Here is a 22,354-nt window from a genome sequence, read left to right as displayed (position 1 = left end):
CTGCTTGATTCTTGTAATTTTTGGGTCATTAGCCTTTTGGAAGTAATAAATTTCTGCTGGTCTTCCAAGATTTTTTTTTTTTTTTTTTTTTGTTTTAAAAAAACACTGATGGTCTCTCCAAATAATGTTCGATTGCATTTATGCCACTATGGAATACATACAAACAGCTATAAGTACGAATCCAATGATTCAGTTTCCGTCTACCAAATTCACCATTCATGTCATGATCATCATCTTTTCTCTTACCTTTTCTTTCTTTTTATTCACTGTTCACGTCATGATCATCATCTTTTCTCTCTCGTTTTCTTTCTTTTTAATGAATACATCGTCATGGTCATCACCACATCACCATCCATCATTCGTTGTCATCACATTAACATCCATTAATCAGCAACATAAAACAGAAATGGAAAGAAAGATCACACAGAAATGGAATTAAAGTTACACAAAATTCAGAATTTATCGTACCCACCATCATCACTATCAACCTCATGAACATCATATTCAACATAATTAAAATTTTAGAATTTAGAAAAAAAAAAAAAAAAAACAGAGAGAGAAACGTCACCTTAAGAGATGACTGTGCAAACACGTGAATGAGAGAGAGATCTGAGCAACTGATACCTTCAACCCTCCCACAGAATGATGGCTTCCAACTGCAGAGTATCGTAGAGGGAAAGGTCAATCGTAGAGATCAAAAGAGGGTGTATATGAGGCTGGTTCGTCTTAAAGAAGCCATTGAATTGAATCTCTCCAAATGCACCTCCTAAGAAACCAAGAATTGGGATTTTGATTACTCAGCGATCACATGATGGGTTTTGGAATTCCAGGCAAATAGCAGCTCCTACAGCTTTGATTCCTCAAATCATGTGTCACTTGAATTCCAATCTTAGAAGCAGATGCAGCAGAGAGAATTACAAAAAGAACGACACGATGTTGCAGAGAAGGACGAAACAAACCAGACAGGCACCAAAATTCAAGTCAAGCAGCAGTTCTTACATATGAAATTCCTCAACTAAGTCACACTACAATCTCAAAAGTACAATGAGCCGGGTAAGCCTGAGGGATACCCAAGCCACCAAGCGGGCTGGGCATGGGTGTAGCTAAACTGTGTGTGGGTGTAGATTGAGGTATTAATTGAGCCCTATTAGTGTACATGCACCCCTGTCCACAACTGAACCAGTATACATTAGATATTACAGACACACACACACACACACACACACACACACACCCACCCACCCAGAACTCCAGTTAATTTGTAATCAGTAAGTACTAATTAATAATAATTATCACTTGCTTAATCAACAAACTATAAGAGTGGGGACAGGTTCCTCCACAACATTGTAGGATAAGCTCATTCTACGACACTTTGCATTTGCGGCTGACCGTGGTGTGTTCAATATGCATGCCATTCAACCCGTCCAACAAGGTTGCCCCACCTTAAAGTAGCATGTCCCAAAGTTAAAAGCCAACAAGCGACTTTGGAGGTTTTTGGATGGTTGTACATTGTTTTTCTATGGTGTGGCCAACCCAATGATTGGATATTTCTCATTTTTTGGGCATCCCATCATCATGATGGGTCTCACTTGATGCGCAACTTGGATGGATACACACACCATAGACAGTGGAAGAGAACAATACCCTAGCGACGTGTGATGGACTGGTGGGCGACACCATAGATACCCAAATCAATGGATATGGTCTTGAATTGTGATTGAGGTCAATCGCCCTAGATCACAATCTGGTTCCCCAAACTTGGGTGCTCATCATGAAATTACATCACCCCAGTTTGATTCTCAGTTCACTAATACCTGGAGTAAATTCACTTTGATTGTATAGCAGTAAATGGCATCACATGCACTAAAAGATGTGTACATGGCAACACCTGCACTCAAATTTTGTACAATGTGGGAGAGGGTTTGATCCTGTGGCAGATATAGCGTGCAGCATAGCCACTCAAAATTTCTACATGGGCACCAGCAGGTCCAGCACGGGCATTAAAAAAATGGTATACTCCAAGAGAGATTTGATCTCAGTGTCTACGGGCAGGACATGAATTCAGAAATTGTCTACTCTTTCCAGGGCATGATGGAAAAGAGTGCATGGTCTATGATTCGATCAATCATTATTGGAGTTGTAGAGGTGGCGTAGACTAATTAAAGTTAAACTATCCACATTGTGGGACCCACTATAGATAATCATTGTCCAAATGTAAGACTGATTAAACAACTCTAATCTTAAGGGGTTTGTGAATTTGGACTGCTGATTGCATGAATTGGATTGAACTATACTGAACTAGTGCTATCTTTATATAAAGGTGATCTCTCTCAATGAGAAAGATGATATTCCAATTCAAAGATGATATTCCAATTCAATAAACTCAAATCTCCTTTGTTATTCGTTTCTTTTCTAGGGTTTCTACCATTGAAGTTGACAAGGAAGACTGAAAAAGACTTGGATAGAGGTGCTGAGAAAGGAATCTTGTTCACTTGCCAAGAATAGGGTAATAGATACGATTTATAAGCAAAATAAGATTTGTTCCGGGCCTAAAATTGCCTGGACGAGGCCTTGTTGATGATGATGTAGGCACAAAAGGCCAAGACATTGTGGATGCTCTTGCTAAGGTGATGTTGCTAACAGGTGTGTATTAGGGACTCTTGGCCCTTGCTTGATTGGTATTCTTCCCGTGTTAATGGTTGTTTATGGGCCTATGGCACTCTTGGTTTTGGTTATGGGCCTATGGCCCACAAGTTTCTTAGTGTTTTTAGTCTTGGGCTATGTTGGACATCAAGTTTATTGTATACGAGTATTTTTGTCAATTTTGTCATTTTTGTCATATTTGCTTTTATTACTTCAATATAAGAGAAAGGAGATGGGAACGTGCAACCCTAACCCATTCCTTTCTTCCTTCATCTTCAATTCTCTCTTCTCCCTTCTTTTCTCTTTCTTTCTTCTCTTTTCATCTTTATATCTATCTACTATCTCTATACCAATCTATATGGTATCATAGACCGGTTAAGAGTGGTTCAAGCTCCACAATCTTCTCCAATCCACCCCCAAGTTATTGGATTTAACTTTGGGGATATTTCAGAAATGTAGGGGACTAATTGGGCTTTAAGGAAAAGCAAGTTGCTTTCTTCTTTTTTTTCCCAGCGTCATTATTCAAATAGAATGAAAACGCCCTTAAAAAAAAGGAACGTGGACCCCTTGACGGATAATGAAGGCCTGTTGATTTTTCATGAGGTGATGTTTGAAATTGTTCTTTTATGTTGGTTTCATTGTATAGATACAAGTTTTGGTTGAATGTTCCTACCCATAAAGTCGCATGTAATGTAGGAATGATTTTGACATAAATTAGAGTTATTTTGGGCCAGAAATTTGCGTTAAGTGATTTTGGACATATAATTGTGTGTGGATCTAGCGTTTAAAATTAGTGTTCTTCATTGGTGTTGCAATAAGTTTATTGTGGAATATATATGGAGCCCAGAAGTGCAGTTGGTGGCTCCTCGTCTCTTAAGGAAATGCAGTGTCCCCCTTTTAATGCATCAATAACCTCTATCAAGTTGAAAGAGAAGAATTATCTTCTATGGGCCAAATCTGTCAAGGTTTTTCTCTTAGCCTGTGAAAATTATCAATTTCTCATAGATCATAAACAGGAGGAATCTGATCCTAAATACATACAATGGATGCGTGTGGATGCCCAGATTTGATATTAGTTATGGAATAACATGGAGTCTGAAGTGAGCTCTAATTTGGTGTTCTTAAACACGACAAAAGATGTTTGGGTCTCTGGGATACTATGAGGATGTACTTCTCTAAACAAAATATTTCTTGTGTCTCAATTATATAAGGAGATATTCTCTTTTTAAAAGGGGGATAAACCTCTTGGTGATTACTTCACAAAATTGACTTGAATATGGGAAGAGCTTTCCACATATCATCATATTACGTCAAACGTCACCGTCATGAAGAAGCAATGAGAAGATATGAAAGTAGTGAAACTTCTATCCGGATGGCCAAAAGAGTACCGATCAGAAAAGGATCAGATTTTGGAAGGAGATTTTATTCCTTCTGTGGTAGAAGTTTATGCAAGGCTTCAGAAAGTTTCATTGGCAAGCGAATTTCATAATGTCAATGTTTATGCATCGGATAAAATTGCATTGCTTCTTCTTCCAATTACTTTAGTTCACGTGGAGGCCATGGTGGACATATTGGGCGTGGTGCTTTCCATGGTGGAAGAGGTTGTAGATTCCCGGGGAGAGGTAGAGGTGGTTATGGTGGTCGAGGAGACCGTGTGTGTACTCATTGTGGCCTGACAAATCATACTGTGGACTTTTGTTGAGATCTTCATGGAAAACCCTCAATATGACTAATTAAGCCCTTATGGTAGAGGATGCTACTTTTGACGGTAGACTCATTACTCTTTTTTCGTCTAATCCTGGTGGTGAACAGATCAGTGTTTCATTTTCACGAGAGGAATATGCATGTTTTCTATTTTCTAATGGCTTTACATCCAACAACGATGTTACCTCCACCTCTGCAACTACTTTAGCTCAATCAGGTAAAGCATGATTTTTATCATCTGCTGCCTCCTTTTGGATCATCAACTCTAGAGCATCCAACCATATTTATGGTCATCGTAGTCTATTTTCTTCTCTTAATTGTGTTTCGTCAATTATGTCGATTACTTTAGTTGATGGTACATTGTCTAATGTTGCTAGATTTGGTACTGCTCAACTTGATGCATTGGTCTCTATGTCATCTATTCTATATACACCCAAGTTTTCATTTAGCCTTTTATCTATATGTAAATTAACAAGATCCTTGAATTGTTGTGTCATTTTCTTCTTATTGTGTGTTTTGGAACCTCAAGATGGGCAAAACGATTGGTGGATGTTGTGAGAGGAATGGTATGTATTACTTGGACAGAAAACTAGTAGGTGTGGCAGTGCTTCCTTCTGATTTAGTAATTTTGCGGCATCGCCATTTGGGACACCCCTCTCTCCAAAATCTACAGACTCTCATACCATCTCTTCCCAAGATGTCAAAGTTGGAGTATGAAGCGAATCTACAAACTTTCATACCATCTCTTCCCAAGATATTAAAGTTGGAGTATGAAGCAAATCTTCATACTCTCATACCATCTCTTCCCAAGATGTCAAAGTTGAAGTATGAAGCGAATCTACATACTCTCATACCATATCTTCCCAAGATGTCAAAGTTGGAGTATGAAGCATGCGAGCTGAGTAAACATCATAAAGTTCATTTTTCGTCTAGAATGTATTCAAGAAGTGAGGTTCCATTTAAATTAGTTCATAGTAATGTGTGCAGATCGGCTCGAGTCCTAAGTTTGTTATGTTTTAGATACTTTGTTCTCTTTATTGATGATTACTCAAGCATAACGTGGTCATATCTAACAGAGGTTAAGTCGAAAGTCTTTCATGTATTTCAAAAAAATTATTTTGAAATGAATAATCAATTTGGTGCGAAATTATGAATGCTTAAGTCAGATAATGACTTGGAATTCGTTTCCAAGGATTTTCAAACCTATCTACAAAGTCCACAAGGCCTCTTGTGCTTATACACCCTAACAAAATAGGGTGGCTGAACGCAAGAATAAGCATCTAGCGGAAGCGACTTGAGCCTTGTTACTAGGAATGAATGTTCCACAAATCTTCTAGGGTGATGTTGGTTTTACTGCATGGCATTTTATCAATAGGATGTCTTCATCAGTTTTAGATGGCAAAACACATTCTCTATGTTGTTTCCTGATCAACCAGTTTTTCTTGTTCCTCTCAAAGTGTTTGGTTGTACTTGCTTTGCTCATATATTTGGATTAAATCGAGATAAACTCTTGCCTTGGTCAACTGAGTGTATTTTTCTGAGATATTCTCATACTCAAAAGGGTTATCAGTGCTATTCCCCAACTCTTAAGAAGCATTTTGTGACTGCTAATGTAACCCTCTTTGAAGACGTTCCGTTCTATGTTAAAGATGATCATAATGTTGAAGGCCAAATCTATGGAAGCTCCCATGCGAAAGGTATTTCCTTCAGAATTTGATGTTGAGATAACTCTGCCACCTCAGAAGGATCTTACACAAACTTATTACAGAAAAAGGAGAAAAGACCAGGCATTACAGACTATTCATCTTGAATCCACAAAGTCGGCTACTACATCTACTGAGGTTCTTAATTCTTCTGAGTCTCATGAGGTTGTAGATGATCTTCTTATTGCGATCCGGAAAGGTAAACGTTCTTGCGATACTCATCCTATTTCCAACTTCATCAGTTTTAGGACCTATTTGGTTTTCCAATTTTCTATGAAATGCATGGTAAATGAGTCATCATTATCATTTCCAAATGTTTGTTTAATAAAGAATTACAGCTCATAAATCGAGAGTCAAATATACTTGTAAAAGAATCAGGTAAAGGAAATTGTAATCATCACATTTTTCACATTGTAAAACTAACATTTTTACAGTGATTTTTGGGTGAAACAAACAATGTAGCAAAATCATCATTGCAGTCAAATGTCAGTGATGTCACCACACAATTACAAGAGTAAGTAATCATTATCATTTACAGCCATCTATCATTGTAATTGGAAAACCAAATAGGCCCTTACCTATCTGTCCACAAATTGTCATAAGTTTGCCCTGACCTTGTCTATTGTATCCATTCCTAAGTTAGTTTGGGAGGCATTGTCCAACGAAAATTTTGGAAATAAGCTATAGATGAATAGATGAAAGCCAATGATACTTGGAAGTTGACTAATCTTCCTTCAGGTAAGACTCCAGTTAAGTATATGTGGGTGTACACAGTTAAGTTCTTGCTAGATGGGTCAATTGATCATTATAAAGCTAGGTTGGTTGCTAAGGGATATACTCGAATTTATAGGGTAGATTATGTGAATGCATGTTCCCTAGTGGCTAAGCTTAATTCAGTTTGGGTTGTTATATCACTTGCGGCAAATCATGATTGGCGTCTCCTTCAACCGAATGTGAAGAACACATTCTCGTATGGAGACTTGCACAACGAAGCTTATATGGAACCTCCTAGGTATGTTGTTCCCCGAGGGAATCGTCTAAATTATGCAGGTTAAACAAGTCAATATATATGGGTTGAAGCAATCACCACAGGCTTGGTTTAAGAAGTTCAGTAGTGTAGTTGTATCGTTTGGATTAAAAATGAGTAAAGTAGATTACTTGGTCTTCTCAAAGCACTCAACCTATGGCTACATTCTTCTGGCTGTGCATGTCGATGATATTATAGTGACTGGTGATGACTTTGAGGGTATTAAAATGTTGAAGCCATATCTTCAAACTTGATTTCAAATCAATGATCTTGGTCTTCTTCGATATTTTCCAGGCAATGAAGTGGTAAGATCGAAAGTTGGAATAAATCTATGTCAGAGAAAATATACTTGTAACCTGTTAAAAGAGATAGGGATGTTGAGAGACAAACTGGTTGATATTCCAATGGACCCTTATCTCAAACCAAAAGTTGAAGAAAGAAAATTGTTAGAAGACCCTAGTATATGTAGGAGGCTTGTTGGCAAACTCATCTATTTGACCATCACCAAGCCTGATATTGCCTTTACAGTAAGTGTGATGAGTCAGTTCTTGCAAAGTCCGAGGACACCATACATAGCAGCAATTATGAGGATCTTCAAGTAGTTGAAATGTTTCCCTAGGAAGGGTATCCTATATAGAGCTCATGGTCATCTTCTGGTAGTTAGTTATTCATATGCAGATCATGCAAAATTAAGACACGATAGAAAATCGACTATGGGTTATTGCACATTCCTACGTGGTAATGTGGTTACTTAGAAGAGTAAGAAACAGAATGTGGTTGCCAAATCAAGTGTTGAAGTTGAATATAGGTCAATGACACATGTAACTTGCGAACTTAGTTGGTTGAAATATCTTCTTGAAGAATTGGGTATTAAGTTCTAATGTCTTTACATTGCAACAATCAAGCTGCGATACATATTGCCAATAACCCTGTTTTTCATGAGAGAACGAAGCATATAGAAGTTTATTGCCATTTCTTTCAAAACAAGATATCTTAGGGACAGATCCACACAACTCATATTTCATCTCATAATCAAATTGCAACACCATGGCTATTGGAAAATCTCAATTCAACAAACTTGTTTCCAAGCTAGAAATGTAAGAACTATGCTCTAGCTTGAGAGGGAGTGTTAACGGTTAGGTATGGGCCTATAGTCCTCTTGGTTTTGGTTATGAGCCTACAGCGGATAAGTTTCTTAGGGCCAGTTTGGCCAGACCGATCCCACGGCATTAGGAGGGATGGGATCGCGATATCCCGGGATATGCATGACAAGCCAAACAGACCCGGTGAACTTGTCCCGGGATATAAGCAATCCCATGGATCTTAAAACAATCCACTGACATCACCATCATTACCTTAAAATTGATCCCATCCCTTGGTTGGACGGATTGGAAGGTAAAATCCTGGGATATGCCGGGCGTGCCAAACAGACGCAGTGAACTTGTCCCGAGATATAGCAATCCCATGGATCTTAAACTAATCCACTGACACCACCATCATTACCTTAAAATCCATCCCATCCCTCCTAATCCCATGGGATTCGCCCGGCCAAACAGGCCCTTAGTGTTTTAGTATTGGGATATGTTCGACAAAGTTTATTGTATAAGGATATTTTTGTCATATTTGGTTTTATTACTTTAATAGAAAAGGCAGTGGGGACATGCAACCCTAACCCATTCCTTTCTTCCTTCATCTTTTCTTAACTCCTCTCTTCTTTTCTCTTTCTCTCTTCTCTTTTTCATCTCTATACCAATCTACACCCTGCTTAAGAAAAAAATTTAGTTATCCATAAAACAATGTGTGTGAAGTTTCCTAACCCCACAAACCAATCTAGAAGAAAGGTCTTCTAATCCCACACGCATAGCCCCCTCATGCATGCCTCCATGTGTGCTCTTGTGAAACATACATACAATATCTGAACTCCAATCCAACCATTAGGTCGGTCCAATGTGTATATGTCCTAGTTCAAGAATCAGGTTGAGCTGCTCATCAGCTAGGGCAAGTGTATGTTGAATGTGGACCATTTGCCACCTTTCTAACCATTTTGTTTTGTAAACTGTGGAACACCTGATGAGTGGACCATCATTTTTCTTGGGCTAGCAAATCTACACTTTGTGGACCATTAATGGATGGCTCGGATCTCATACAGGCATGCCAAGGTGGTAAATGTGGAAGAGTTAATGGGAACTGGGTTATATACGAGCGCACGGTTAGCAAAATCCCTATATATATGGTGCTCCTAGAGTGTGATTTGATCAAATGATTTTCTATTTAAGGAGCTAGTTTTCTATTCTGAAGTTTAAAACCTCAAATCACAAGTCAGCGCCCCTAGCATCATTGAATCAATACCAGAATACCTACATGTATATGTGTTATGTAGTGTGTATTTTATATGTAAATGTATATATAAGAATCAAACAAGATCCACCAAAGATTTTGAATTTTATCGAGTTAAAACCTGCAACTGCAAATTAAATACCTTGTGACGAGAATATCAAATACACTGGAGGTAAGCCCTGCCTAACTCATAAGCTCTTGGAGCTGCCGAACATGGGCTGCTGGAAGTTAAGCTTGTCCATGCCCTCCAAAGGTGTGGCTGACTCGTTCCTGATCCTTTTTATCTTTGGAGATGACAGGCCTCTGTGTCTAAACCCATAGATCTGAAGCACCTGATTGTCCGCGAAATTGAAGGCTCTCTCCATGCTGCTCAAGCACCGCTCAACTGGGTAATCCCCATAGCTGCCACAGGGCTTGCATCCAACAAAATGGGTAACAAACGGCCACCGCTCGTCCCCAAGGCCTGGGTGGTACTTGTCCATCATCTCCTCATAGCGGTCCACCAGCCCAGCCCAATATCCATGCAGATAATACTGGTTCTCAAGGAACACCTTGTTTGCCCACTCATCCTTCTTCGAGATCAATAGATAGATGAGAGCTGACTGATCGTCGGCCTCAAATGCTGGTCTCCCTTTAAGGTTGGCAGTGAGGATCTTGCCAGCCTCATCACGGATAGGGCCCTTGGGCCCCATGGGAGCCCAAACGTCAAGCAGATCAAGCGACCACTGGCAATTGCGGAAGAGGAAGCTGCCAGTGTTGAGGCCTATCCACGAATGCTCGTCAAATATCAGGTTGGGGTATCCATGCAGGACAAGATTGTAGGCATCATACTTCTGCAACGGGATCTTGAAGACCATGTCAGTGAAGAGAGCATCGCTGTCCATCCACCAGACCCACTCGACTTCCGGGTGGGACAGCATGAGGCGACGGATGAGGGGGAGCTTGGCCCAGTAGCCAGCAAGCTCACGGTCGAGGTGGGCCATGTTGTAGACGATCTCGATCCCGTGGAGGCGGCAGTAGTCAATCTTGTTCTTGATGGCCTTGAGGAGGTAGTGGTCCCCAATGGGATTGTCACAGGGATTGGGTGGCGACCCGGTGACCAGCAAGATCCGAGCATTACCGTTCACGAAATTGGGGAATTGGGGATTCTGCTGGAGCCAGAGCTTGCGCTGATTGTCCCAGTCAGAGATCTTTGGGCCAAGAGTATAGGTGGCATTGGGATCGATGAGATCGACATCGTTGGGATCAAAGGGGTCAGCGCCATCAGAACGGATCTCAGCAATGATCCGGTTGGTCTCTTCAATAAGGGCCTGCTCGTCCTCGGCTCCACTGCCGCCGAGACTGCCGACCCCAATCGTGCCACGGAGGACGAGGATGGTGACAAAGCCGCAGAGGATGGTGATCTTGAGATTGTTGAAAGTCTTTTGGATCTGCCTACCTCTGGGAACACCGGAGCCGCCACGATTACCCAATCTCGTTGTTGGGAGACTGCCGCTGCCTCTTTTTAAGGTAAACCCACCTTCCTGGCCCATTGCGAACCAATATCAAACACCTTGTGTGCAATGAGAGAGAGAGAGAGAGAGAGAGAGAGAGAGAGAGAGAGAGAGAGAGAGAGATCTAATAAACGGTCAGAGATCTCTCTAGATATAAAATAAGTGGGGATTATCGGAATCCAGACCGTCGAATCAAAATAACGCTCTGGATTTAGGCGATCAAAGGAAAGGAGAGAGAGGGTCACCGCCTTCTTTCTCCAGCTATATCCTGGAGAAGGGAAAAAACCCTAACCTCGACCGACAACATCTCTCTTTTACCTTATGCTCGTGAGGCAGAAGTAGAGGGAGAAAGAGGAAGAGCAGGAGAGAAGGGAGAAGAAAAAAGGTGAAATTCTTTTCTGTATTCGGGTCCACTTTTATGATGATCCGATGATTGGAACCGTCAATCCCCTCGATTCTCTGCTACACGTATACCGGTAGCAATCTGCTGCGCAGAACCGACGGGTACCCGGCTAACATGTAACGGGTACGAGTATCCCCGAGATTGGCGGGAGCGGATTCCGACAGGCTGGCTAAATCAAGTGCGGATTGGCTTGGGTAATACCACCACCAGAAGCTACCTAGGGACGGACGGCCCTGTCAGGGGCTCTGTGGGGGCCCCCTTGGGGTATATGTTTTATCCACGCCGTCCATCCATTTTGAAAGATCATTTTAGGGCATAATTCCAAGGAGGAGGTAGATTGAGGGCTCAAGTGGATCGCACCATAGGAAGTAATGGGGATTGAAATCCCACCGTCAAAATTTCTTGGGGCCATAAAAATTTTGGATCAAGCTGATATTTATGTTTTCCCTTGGTACAGTATATATTACCATAAGAAGAGATCGAATGGCAAATAAATATCACAATAAATCGTAGTAAGTTTTCAACATCATATGGTGTGGTCCACTTGAGCCTTTTATTTACCTACTTTTTTTTTTTTTAGCTCATGTCCTGAAATAATAGGTCAGAATATATGTCCAGCGTGGATAAAACGTATACGTCACTATAAATCCCCATTTAACTCCTAAGTCTCTAGTAATCTAGTTGGGTTCAGTAAGGTTGGTACCCAACTGCTTCATTTAACACGGTTGAGTTCTTTTTTAAATGGCTTTTGGTATTACATCGGTTTTAGACTTTTTCTCTAAAATACAATATTATTAGTCTTAAGGGTACTTCTTCTATCTTTTTTCTTTTTTTTTTTCTCTTTTAAAAAAAAAATTATAGGACAAAAATGCTCATCTACCATAGGCTTCCCCTATAGTAATATTTTGTCTTAAAAGACGAAATGACTTTTCGAAACGAGGAATTGTGGGTCCCACTAAACCATAAATGGGCCCACATCTTAGCAGAGATGAACTATTCAATTTGATTAGACAGTTGTGAACCATAGAAGAGTGTTTTTAAAATTTTGAAAAGCTTACTATGGCTTACAATGACATTGATATTGTTTGTTAATGCTGAATTGTTTTCTCCGATGTGGTCTATTTGTAATAATTTTTTTCCCTGAATTTGAGCCGATGACACGAAATTAAAATCTTTTTCACATGGACGGGTTGAGTTTGCTTCACGACAAGCCAATGGACCCCGCGTGAGATGTGAAATGGGTTCTTATAGTGGAGACCTTGCCACTGGAAGGCCACTTAGGCGTTTCCTTTGTCTTCTTCTTCTTCTTCTTTTTAATATGATGAGACAACAGTGAAAATTCACCTATGGTGTGATGGGATTACTATGGCTGTGCGTGCGGAAGCTTGACGAAGTTGAGGAATGAAGGTTATGTCATAGAAGAGGGTAATCATGACTAGTTAAAAATTCTCATCTTTTAAATTACAATTGTCTAAAGCTAATATGCAATTTAAATTAAGTAGGACAATTAACTCTAAGGCTTTCAAGTCAATAGAGAGTCCAATCACATAGACTACAAATGATATGTTAATTAAGCAACTAATTTATAAATATGATAGTGTACATGTGTATGTAAAATATACTAACTATCAAGCCCTAGCATTCATCTAATCATGCATACAACTAATTAAACATTCAAACATATAAGCATAATTAAACAAATGCACAAATGATAATCTTAAACACAAGCATGTATGGCGGTTCAATTTCTCTATTCCACTTTCAGTGGATGCACTCAACTTATTAGTGTACCGAATTTTACTATAGTAGGTTTTAAATTAGGTTAACTTCTAACATTTACAATCGTACACAAGGAATGAATCCTGCAAGAAACTTAATATGGTTTTCTATAGGCTCGCCACAAATCTCGGTTATACACAAGAACCTATTGATGCACACTCCCGTTGGAGGCTCCGGCAAAAGACTTTGGTTAGTTTTTCGTGGGCTAACCAACAACCATAGTCCTAATCCAAGGACTCACGTTTACTCCTGTTGAAGGCTCCCACGGATACTAACACACCTACGTACTTATGTCTGATGGCGTACACAAGGACTTGATTTAAGCCCTACACAAGAGTCAAAGTCTTTTACAAGAATCTACGATTTAGGCCCTACACAAGAGTCAATGTCCCACACAAGAGCCAATGTCCTATATAAGAACTCGGATTTAGGCCCTACACAAGAGTCAATGTCCTACACAAGAACTTAGTCAAGTTTGGGTCACAAGCTCTTACCATCAATCCTACATAAGGAAAGAGAATATACATACTCTTACACTTGATAACTTGTTGGATTAATCTCACTTTGTAGCGTCGTCTCAGGTTGCTTGATCGATGTTCTCTTGTGCTTCAATCAAAATCTCCCGATCATGATGTCGATGCTTTACTAAGGATTCATCTCCAAGATCAAACACCTTAAATGTAGTACTCCTTTGAGATGACCAAGGTGATGGGAGGTTTGTTGAATATCTTACAACTAATAGGAAGTTGTATTTCTTAAGAGATTCACATAGATGGGCTTTGTAGATGATTTGGACAATTGTATGCCTATAGAGGTAGATGTAAGAATTCAAGCACATCTTCAAGGTGGAAGTTGGAATCCTCGTTAAAATGTTAAACTTAAGAAAAATGATTTAAAACTCTTTGGTTTAGAGGCTTAAGATGAGGGCTATGATTATATAATCACCTAAGCTTCTATTGAACTAAAAACAAATTCAAATGCCCAATAACCAAATGCCATTTACAAAAAGTTTGAGTTCTTACGAGCATAAAATGGGCAAATAATAGATCTGTCGATGTCATCAAAGGATACCTCAATGCCATCGAGAAAATCAGATAATATGATATATTTATTACTGAAGATATCTAAGTAACCTGTTTGATGACATCGAGTGGTCTTTAATGTCATTAAAGTGAGTAAACATTCGAAAACATCGAAGGAGACCTCGATACCATCGAGAAAATCAGATAAAATGATCAATTATTGTTAGACATATTTAACTCCCTATTTGATGCTATCGATGGGATCTTCCCTTGAAGTATACTTGATAGGATTGAGCACTACTCAAAAATCGCTGTTTTGAACGTATGTTTTCACAGCAACTTCACACCTCTTTTAGCCTTACTTATCATGTTCTAATTAGGTTCCTAAGGCTGATGGATGATCAACAATAGTTACCTATTAAGCTAAAATCATCTAGATGTTCAAGAGTTGTTTTGGGTCACCAATGCACCTTATTTACCTATTTTTTGCTCCTTGATGCTCTTGTACTCTTGTGTATTCGGTCTTCAACTTACAAATGCTCAACTGACTACATGACACAATGACTCATGTAATTGACAAACAAGATGTACAAATCAGTTGTAACACCTCGAAATTTGGGGGTCGTGCAAACACTTAACCTCCAAGTTCCCGGGTGTCACTTATAACCTAATTTTAGTGATTTGCATATAGTCTAATTTTAAATTAGTAGAAATGGAATCGAATGGAATATAAACCACAACCACAACTAATTTATTGAAATGAAGGGGGCTAAGATGCACGAGTCTACAAGAAATATCAAATGAGTCGCACAAGGCGTCGCCCGCAAAATACATATATAAAAGTCCAAGGGAGTAATGCGCTAAATCCTCTGCTCAACAGCCCAAGTCAGCCCGCTCAGTCTACGGTGACCTGCCCCTAAGCTGGAAGTAGGAAAGCTCCTCTTCCTCATCCATACTCACCCCGCTCAGCTCGTCGAGCTCCGCCTCACCTGCATCTAATAACGTGTTTGGTTGGTGTTTTAACACACCGTCCCAGAGTGGGAGTGAGTAGATAACTCAGTGGGTGTCATTAGCCATAAGTTACATCAAATAATAATTCCAAGATGAAATTAATGAAAAACATAAGTTCATAAATCACTAATTAGTCTTTGTTAATGCATATGCATGAGTTATATATGATGCATGACCTCACTTACAACACTCCCTTGAGCGACTTCGTCTTACGGTTGCGCATGACCAACATTCCCTCATTGCGACCTCAACTGTTGAGTCGCCAAATCCTAACTAATGCGATGCGTAAATAATGTATTAGCCGAGTTTTTAGTTGATTTTGTTCATCCAGCAGGTTGGAAAAATTGGTACACCCTGACAATATCAATGCCCCCATCCATTTACGAGGCCAGGACCTCTCAACGTGCGAGGCCAAGACCCCACGATCCTTAATCCCATAGGAGTCCCCACCCCCGATTGTAAGCACGTGGGGAGTGCTGGGAAGTGGGATTGCTCGCGGTCACTACGGGGAGGTTTGTCACCCCAGCGTAAGCCGACAGCCCAGACATAGTGTCCCATTCCACCATACCCGACTCACAAGATTGTGGATCAGTTCCTAGCTGTTGTCAATGAGCGTCAATGGGCGAGGGGTGTTCCAGGTTCCAAACAGGCGTGAGCAAACATGGTTAACATACATGGTTGGTCAGTTGTGGACTAGATTATCTAAGTTCAGGAGAGCACGTAACGCACGACATCGGGTGCAAGCAACCCATGTAGTCCCACTATTGTCGCCCATTCGTGTCCACCCAAATCAGTCAGTCTGGTCATAAGGCGGTTCAACCAACGGAACCACCCTCACAATTCTCAGTTCCTGACCAACCTAGATAATGGATTGTATTCAATATCACTTCTAAGTGGCTAAGGATTCATCTTCAAGTAGAGATGGAATTTTACGTATAATATATTAAGCATAAAACTTCAGGATATTAAGATAAATGCAACTACTCTTAACAGCATAAATTAGTCGTGTGAGCGTGTGGTACCGAATTTCCTAAGAGGTAAAGGATAACACATCACTCATAGTACAAAAATCCAACAAGAAATAAGGCAATCATACATGCTACAGAGAAGATCAAGCAAAAATCAGATGTAAAATGAACATGCAACACCAATTTCATGCTCAAACGAATTGAAGACCAATCAAACATCAATTTATCATCACATGCGTGTTAGGTAGACCTAGTATGTAAGTTCCTAACTAGATTTTCTCTAAATTACTCTTGCACATCAATCTAACATCTACAATTATTAAATTTATCATAAAATTAGTACTTAGCTACCTAAGGATAATGGTCTGCACTTATAGGTCACCGAGAGCTTGCGGAATCATCCTAGAGGTGTTGGACTCATGGGATGGTTTGTCGAGGTCCTGAGTTAGATGTTGTAACATCTTGGGAAAAATCCGCACAAAGACTCGCATACCACTTCGGGCAGAAATCACTAAGGGTCAAATTACATAGAAATTAGACGAAAACTAATTAAGTACTAAACGGAATTAATTAGTAGATTAGTTTGGATCGCTTTCTATACGAACTGCAAGACCCAAAACCAGTAGAATCGCTAACTCTACATTACCTAAAAATCGAGGAGTTCTCCTACATGTAACTCTCTGGTGGGTCTATGTAGACCTAGAGTTACGTTGCAGGGATCGCAGGGATACGGATTATTTGAACATTACACCTTATCATTTTGTAAATTTTGAAATTATACATGTATTTATTTAACCTGGTGACATGATCATACTCCGGGGTTCATATCCACTTATACACCTTATATATTTATCACAGTCTTCCGCTTGCTAAATTTAATCATCTTTGGAGTATGATATGCTGATTTAGTATAATCTCATTCATGCTTAATGCACTAATACGGACCACATGTAATCATCATTTTCTATGTTGCATAAGTGATGAGATGAATCTCAGGAGTTGAGCCTTTGTTCGACCTTCAAAATTTGGGACGTTATAAGTTGGTATCAGAGCATGATTTGGATTAAACTGGACCTGGGTTATGGCACCACAACGCACACTAACGTACTTTGACTTAGGAGGGAGTGATAAAACGTAAAAACAGTTATAGGATTCTAGGTTTCGCCGACGGGCTAAACTGATCGTTGAAATCGGACCCGTAGGCATCTGTGATCATGTGAGATGATCGCAATTCTTTTCCAGACCATCAATCGACAGGTTTAAACGATAATTCGGCATATTCCACGCTCAAATAACCCAAAAAAGTGTGAATATGCATGAGATAGGACCCGAAACATCATCAAATGGACGTAGGGGCCCAAACCACATAAAACAGTGGGACCCGAGGTGGGTCCCGCACACTTCTGGCACCCCAGGAGGGGGATGCCATCGCCCAGGTGTCTAGCGGACCGCGATGGCATCGCCCCTACCACGATGCATCGCGGTCCAGTTCGGTTGGGCCTGTCGGGCCGATGGGTGTGTGCACATGTGGGGCCCACAAAATCGTGTGGGGGCCCCTATACCCCCTCCCTTTGCTTCATTTCTTCCTTTTACACCCCTCCAAGCTCTCTAAACTTCTAAAAATCTCATTTTTCTCTCTCAAATCCCCCCTCTAATCTCATCTTTTTTCTTTTTTGCACCCACCTCCACCATTCTCTCAAACCCATCTTCTACAACCACCTATCTCCCTTAATCCCTCTCATTTGAGCACACCAAACCATCTTTGTGTCTCATACACCTCCAAATCCACCAATCCATTCCATCTTTCAAGCTCCCTTGGCTTCATGGCTCTTTTTGAGCTTGTGGTTGTGATCTTTTCCCTCTTCACACTTCTTTTCCTGATGGGAAAGAAGAGAGCCTCCACAGATGAAGCTGGGCCTAACCGCCCAACCCGTCCAAGAAAGCAGAAATCGAGCGTCGAAGCAAGTACAAGCGCCGCATGGGAGCTAAGGACGAAGCGGGATCTCGATCCCCAAATTTCGCTCGAAAGGGCCCTACAGCCGGACATGACACATGGTAGGTTCCGGGGTCGTAGAGTTCTTTGTGAAGCACACGTGGACGAGAAACTATTTGGGCTTTATCCGGTGATAGACCTCCTGGTGGATGCTGGATGGGGTCCCATATTTGAGGGCAAGTCACGTGCGTGTGAGAGCATTGTTCGAGCCTTCTACGCCCATATACGGGACCCATCGCTGGAGCCTCTACAGTTCATTATTCCCGTGGGAAGGCGGGAAGCCACAATCGATGTTGGTGTGATAGCTCAGATCATGAGCATGGAGCGCAGTGAGGTTCATGCTAGCGAGAAGAACCTCAGGAGTGCGCGTGAATGGGATCGCCGCACGCGATTTCTTTTCGGCCGACTGATCCAGTAAAGTCAAGGCAACTGCCTCCCAGTGACAACGATGACTCCTGACTTCCACCTACTCCACCACATATTCACATATAATGTGTATCCCAGGTGGAGCAATCGCACCGAATGTATGTGTTTGATGGTGGACTTCTTATACAGAGCGGGGCAGGTAGACAGGCTATGTCTGCCTACATTCATCCTGCTACAGATAGTACAGACCGCACGCTCTGTTAGGGGAGATCTTTCACTCCCATTTGATAGACTCATATGCAAGCTCGCTCACGAGTTCGGCTACCGACTCGACACGGAGCTTGTGCTGATTCACTTTATAAATGAACGCTCAACAACATGGGTATTGGGCCACGACCACGCCAAGCCCGTCGTGATGAGATAGATGAAGAAAGTGAAGAGGAAGAGGGAAGCGAGGATGAGGAACGTGAGGAAGGAAGCCATGAAGAAGGAAGTGAGGAGGAAGAGGAAGAAGAGGAGGCCTCAGACTTTGATGAGGGTTCTCCTCCTGCTACCTATGAGCACCACCCTGATCGGGCAGCTTTAGAAGCCCGCTTGGCCCAGATTGAGGAGGGCCAACTCGCCCTGAGACAATAGGTCAAAGAGACCCGGGCCGAACTTGAAGAGAATAGGGCCTTCATGAAACAAAAATTCAAGAAGGTATCTCGCACCTTGAAGGCTCTCCTGTGCTGCATGCAGGACAAGGGCGCCCCTCCTCTATCACTAAATTCGGACGACTAGTCACACGTATAGTTGTCTTTTAGTTTGCTTTGCTGTTAGTCTTCTTTTGTACCAGCCTTTGTAGGCTTGTTTGGTTGTTAGTATATTTTAGTGGTTAAAGCTTGTTTAAATTAGCTCACATGCATCTTCTGTCATGAACCATGTAAGACTATATCTCATATATTGTAATAATTTTGGTAAATGAAATGCATGAAGTTTCTTTTGGTTTAGAATGTGAATGATGTGTGGATAAGTATATGTTCTTATGTTAAATCTTACATGGGTTGCACCCTATGTTATATATAGGGAATGCCATCTAAGAGCACTTGGAGTACGGCACGTCTTACACTTGGCGAATCGAGTGACGAGGCACCTCCCTTCAGCGATAACCATACGGACCCTAATTTGGGCCCAGATCACGAGACTATGCCGGATTCACAACCGGCCACAGGCCCTACTAATGGGCCAACACTTGTTGCACCACCGGTTCCCGAGCAGAACCGTGTGTCTACCTCGACACCTCACATGCCTCAGGCGGCTTCTCCTCCTGATAGGTTGGAGCAGATGATGCTCCTTATGCAGCAGCAGCAACAGATTTGGTCCACTATAATAGGGGCCCTTGCCCAGAATATGAGTGTGGTTCCACCTGCATCACTTGTGCACCCTACTGAGACATGAGTGTCAGCGGCTTATTTGAGCGATTTCAGCGCTTCCGACCTCCTACTTTTGCAAGTACTTATAGACTCGAGGAGGCCAAGTATTGGCTTGATCGCATCTCTAAGATGTTGAAGCCGCTGCACTGCACTGAGGCAGAGCAGGTTGAGTTGGTCACGTACATGTTCGAGAAGGAAGCCAGTCTTTGGTGGGATAACATCCTTCGGACCGTTGCCCCTAGTTACATATGGACATGGGAGGCTTTTGAGACATGCTTTCACGAGAAGTATTTCTCCCTCACATACCGTAACGAGAAGGAGAGTGAATTCCTTCACCTCCTTCAGGGAGGGATGTCTGTGGCTGAATATGAGAATAAGTTCACGGAGCTGGCTAGGTACGCTCCTTTGATCCTAGCAAACGAGCTGATGCCAATGCAGCAATTATCTGAGGGTCTGCAACTCGATATATGCTCGAAGATGTGTTGCACTAGCATATCCAACTATGCTGAGCTAGTGAACATGTTTTTGCGAGCTGAGCAGGACGGAGACAGATTATCCCATACATGTGTACCCATGACTCCGAGGCCTCGACCAGATTTTTCAAGCAGACCGTCCCTCGGCAAGAGGATACGTGCAGATTCTCATCCTCGGCTTACGGCTCCATCGACACAGCTGAGGCGACCTGATGTATGGTGTACCTATTACAAGAGGTCGGGTCATTTTGACACTTACTGCTTTACTAGGATGAGGGATAACGGCTTCATGCCTTCTCAGAAGATTAACCGTCAGATACCACTAGCTATCTCGACTCCACCTCTACGATCAGCACCGCCTGCACAGCCTTCTTACAAGCCACCTGCACCTCGATTTAGGCCACCTCAACGGCCTATCGTGCAGCAGCCAAATCGTCCTCAACAAGCTCGTGTGCACTCACTTACAACTGAGGCATCCGAGATAACAGTTACAGCACCAATGACTTTTGAAGTTACATCACATATTCAAGGTACACCAGTCTTCTTATTGGTGGACACCGGGTCCACTATCTCTATAATATCATGTGCAGCAGTCAAGCGACTAGTGTTAGAAATAGCTCCTACGAAGGGAGTGAGAATCCTTACCGCCACAGGGACCTTTTCAGACGTTACCAAGATTTGTAAGGATTGTTCGATAGACTTAGGAAGCAGGATAATACTCATTGACCTAATTGTTCCCCACTACATCATTACGGCGTTATCCTCGGTATGGATTGACTCACCGAGATGAAGGCTGAGATCGATTGCGATACCAGAGTGTTGACAGCCCGTGCACCTGAGGGCACAGCCTTTACTTTTCTAGTTCAGGTCAGTTGGCCCTGCCGCGTTAGTTGTTATGCCACCTTGCTAGAGAATGTTGATGGTCCGACACTTATGAGCACGCCTGTAGTTCAGGATTTCACGGACGTATTCAGGATAATACCTGAACTACTCCTCGGCGCGAGATTGATTTTACCATTAATCTAGTGCCTCGCGCGACACCCATTTCACTACCGACTTATCGCATGTCTTCATGTGAAATGGAGGAGTTGAGGAGATAGATTGATGACCTGTTGGATTCAGGCTTCATACAACCAAGTGTATCTGCCTGAGGAGTACTTGTGTTATTTGTGAAGAAGGATGGATCCCTACAACTGTGTATTAATTATCGCAGGTTGAACCAAGTGACAGTAAAGAACAAGTATCATTTGCCTAGGATAAATGATCTGTTCGACCAGTTGAAGGGGGCACAGTATTTCTCGAAGATTGACTTGCAGTCAAGGTATCACCAGTTGCGCGATAGGGATGAGGATGTGCAGAAGACAGCGTTCATAACCAGCTTTGGGCACTACAAGTTCCTTGTGATGTCGTTTGAACTCACAAACGCACTGGCCGTGTTCATGGACCTGATGAACCGGGTGTTTCGGCCATATCTATTCCGATTCGTCATCGTATTTATAGATGACATCCTGATACATTCTAAGGGTCGGAAGGAGCACGAGGAATACCTGCGAGCAGTCTTTGATACTCTCAGGAAGAACCAATTGTTTATGTAGTACAAGAAGTGCGACTTCTGGAAGGAAGAAGTCAAATTCCTGAGACATATGGTGTCCAAGGAAGGGATAGCTGTGGACCTTGCTAAGGTGACCGCGGTTCAGGACTAGGAGCAGCCCAGTTCGGTGACTGAAGTGAGAAGCTTTCTTGGCCTGGCAGGTTACTACAGTCGATTCATTAGGGACTTTTCCAAGATAGCTAGGTTGTTGTCTCAACTCACTCGGAAGGATCTTAAGTTTGACTGGAATGAGAAGGCAGAAGCAGCTTTTCAGGAACTGAAGGATAAGTTGACATCCGCCCCTTGCTAGTAATTCCAGAGCAAGGTGTAACGCCCTGAAAATTGGGGGTCATGTATACACTCGGCTCCCAAGTTCCCAGGTATCACTTATAGCCAATTTTTATTGTTTTGCGTTTAATCCGGTCTAAA

The 22,354-nt window shown here is 41.8% G+C and overlaps 1 protein-coding gene across 3 annotated transcripts; it reads right to left on the bottom strand.

The window, feature by feature from the left end:
- Positions 1-407: 407 nt before the first annotated feature.
- LOC131239486 (probable xyloglucan 6-xylosyltransferase 5) lies at positions 408-11,140 on the bottom strand. 3 transcript variants are annotated; one of them, XM_058237210.1, is made up of 3 exons: positions 11,004-11,140; positions 9,557-10,971; positions 408-766 (listed from the first exon to the last, which is right to left on the bottom strand). In XM_058237210.1, the coding sequence occupies exon 2, from the start codon at positions 10,944-10,946 to the stop codon at positions 9,603-9,605; it is 1,344 nt and encodes a 447-aa protein (XP_058093193.1). In that variant the 5' UTR covers positions 10,947-10,971; positions 11,004-11,140; the 3' UTR covers positions 408-766; positions 9,557-9,602. The 3 variants fall into 3 exon arrangements, with proteins under 3 accessions (XP_058093193.1, XP_058093195.1, XP_058093194.1); XM_058237212.1 differs by having other exon boundaries at positions 408-888; positions 9,557-11,007; XM_058237211.1 differs by having other exon boundaries at positions 408-656; positions 9,557-11,007.
- Positions 11,141-22,354: the final 11,214 nt, after the last annotated feature.

This window comes from Magnolia sinica, chromosome 3 (genome assembly GCF_029962835.1).
Source record: "Magnolia sinica isolate HGM2019 chromosome 3, MsV1, whole genome shotgun sequence".
NCBI lineage: Eukaryota > Viridiplantae > Streptophyta > Magnoliopsida > Magnoliales > Magnoliaceae > Magnolia > Magnolia sinica.
The sequence above is the reverse complement of the archived record's forward strand: the minus strand, read 5'-3'. Positions and strand labels throughout refer to the sequence as shown.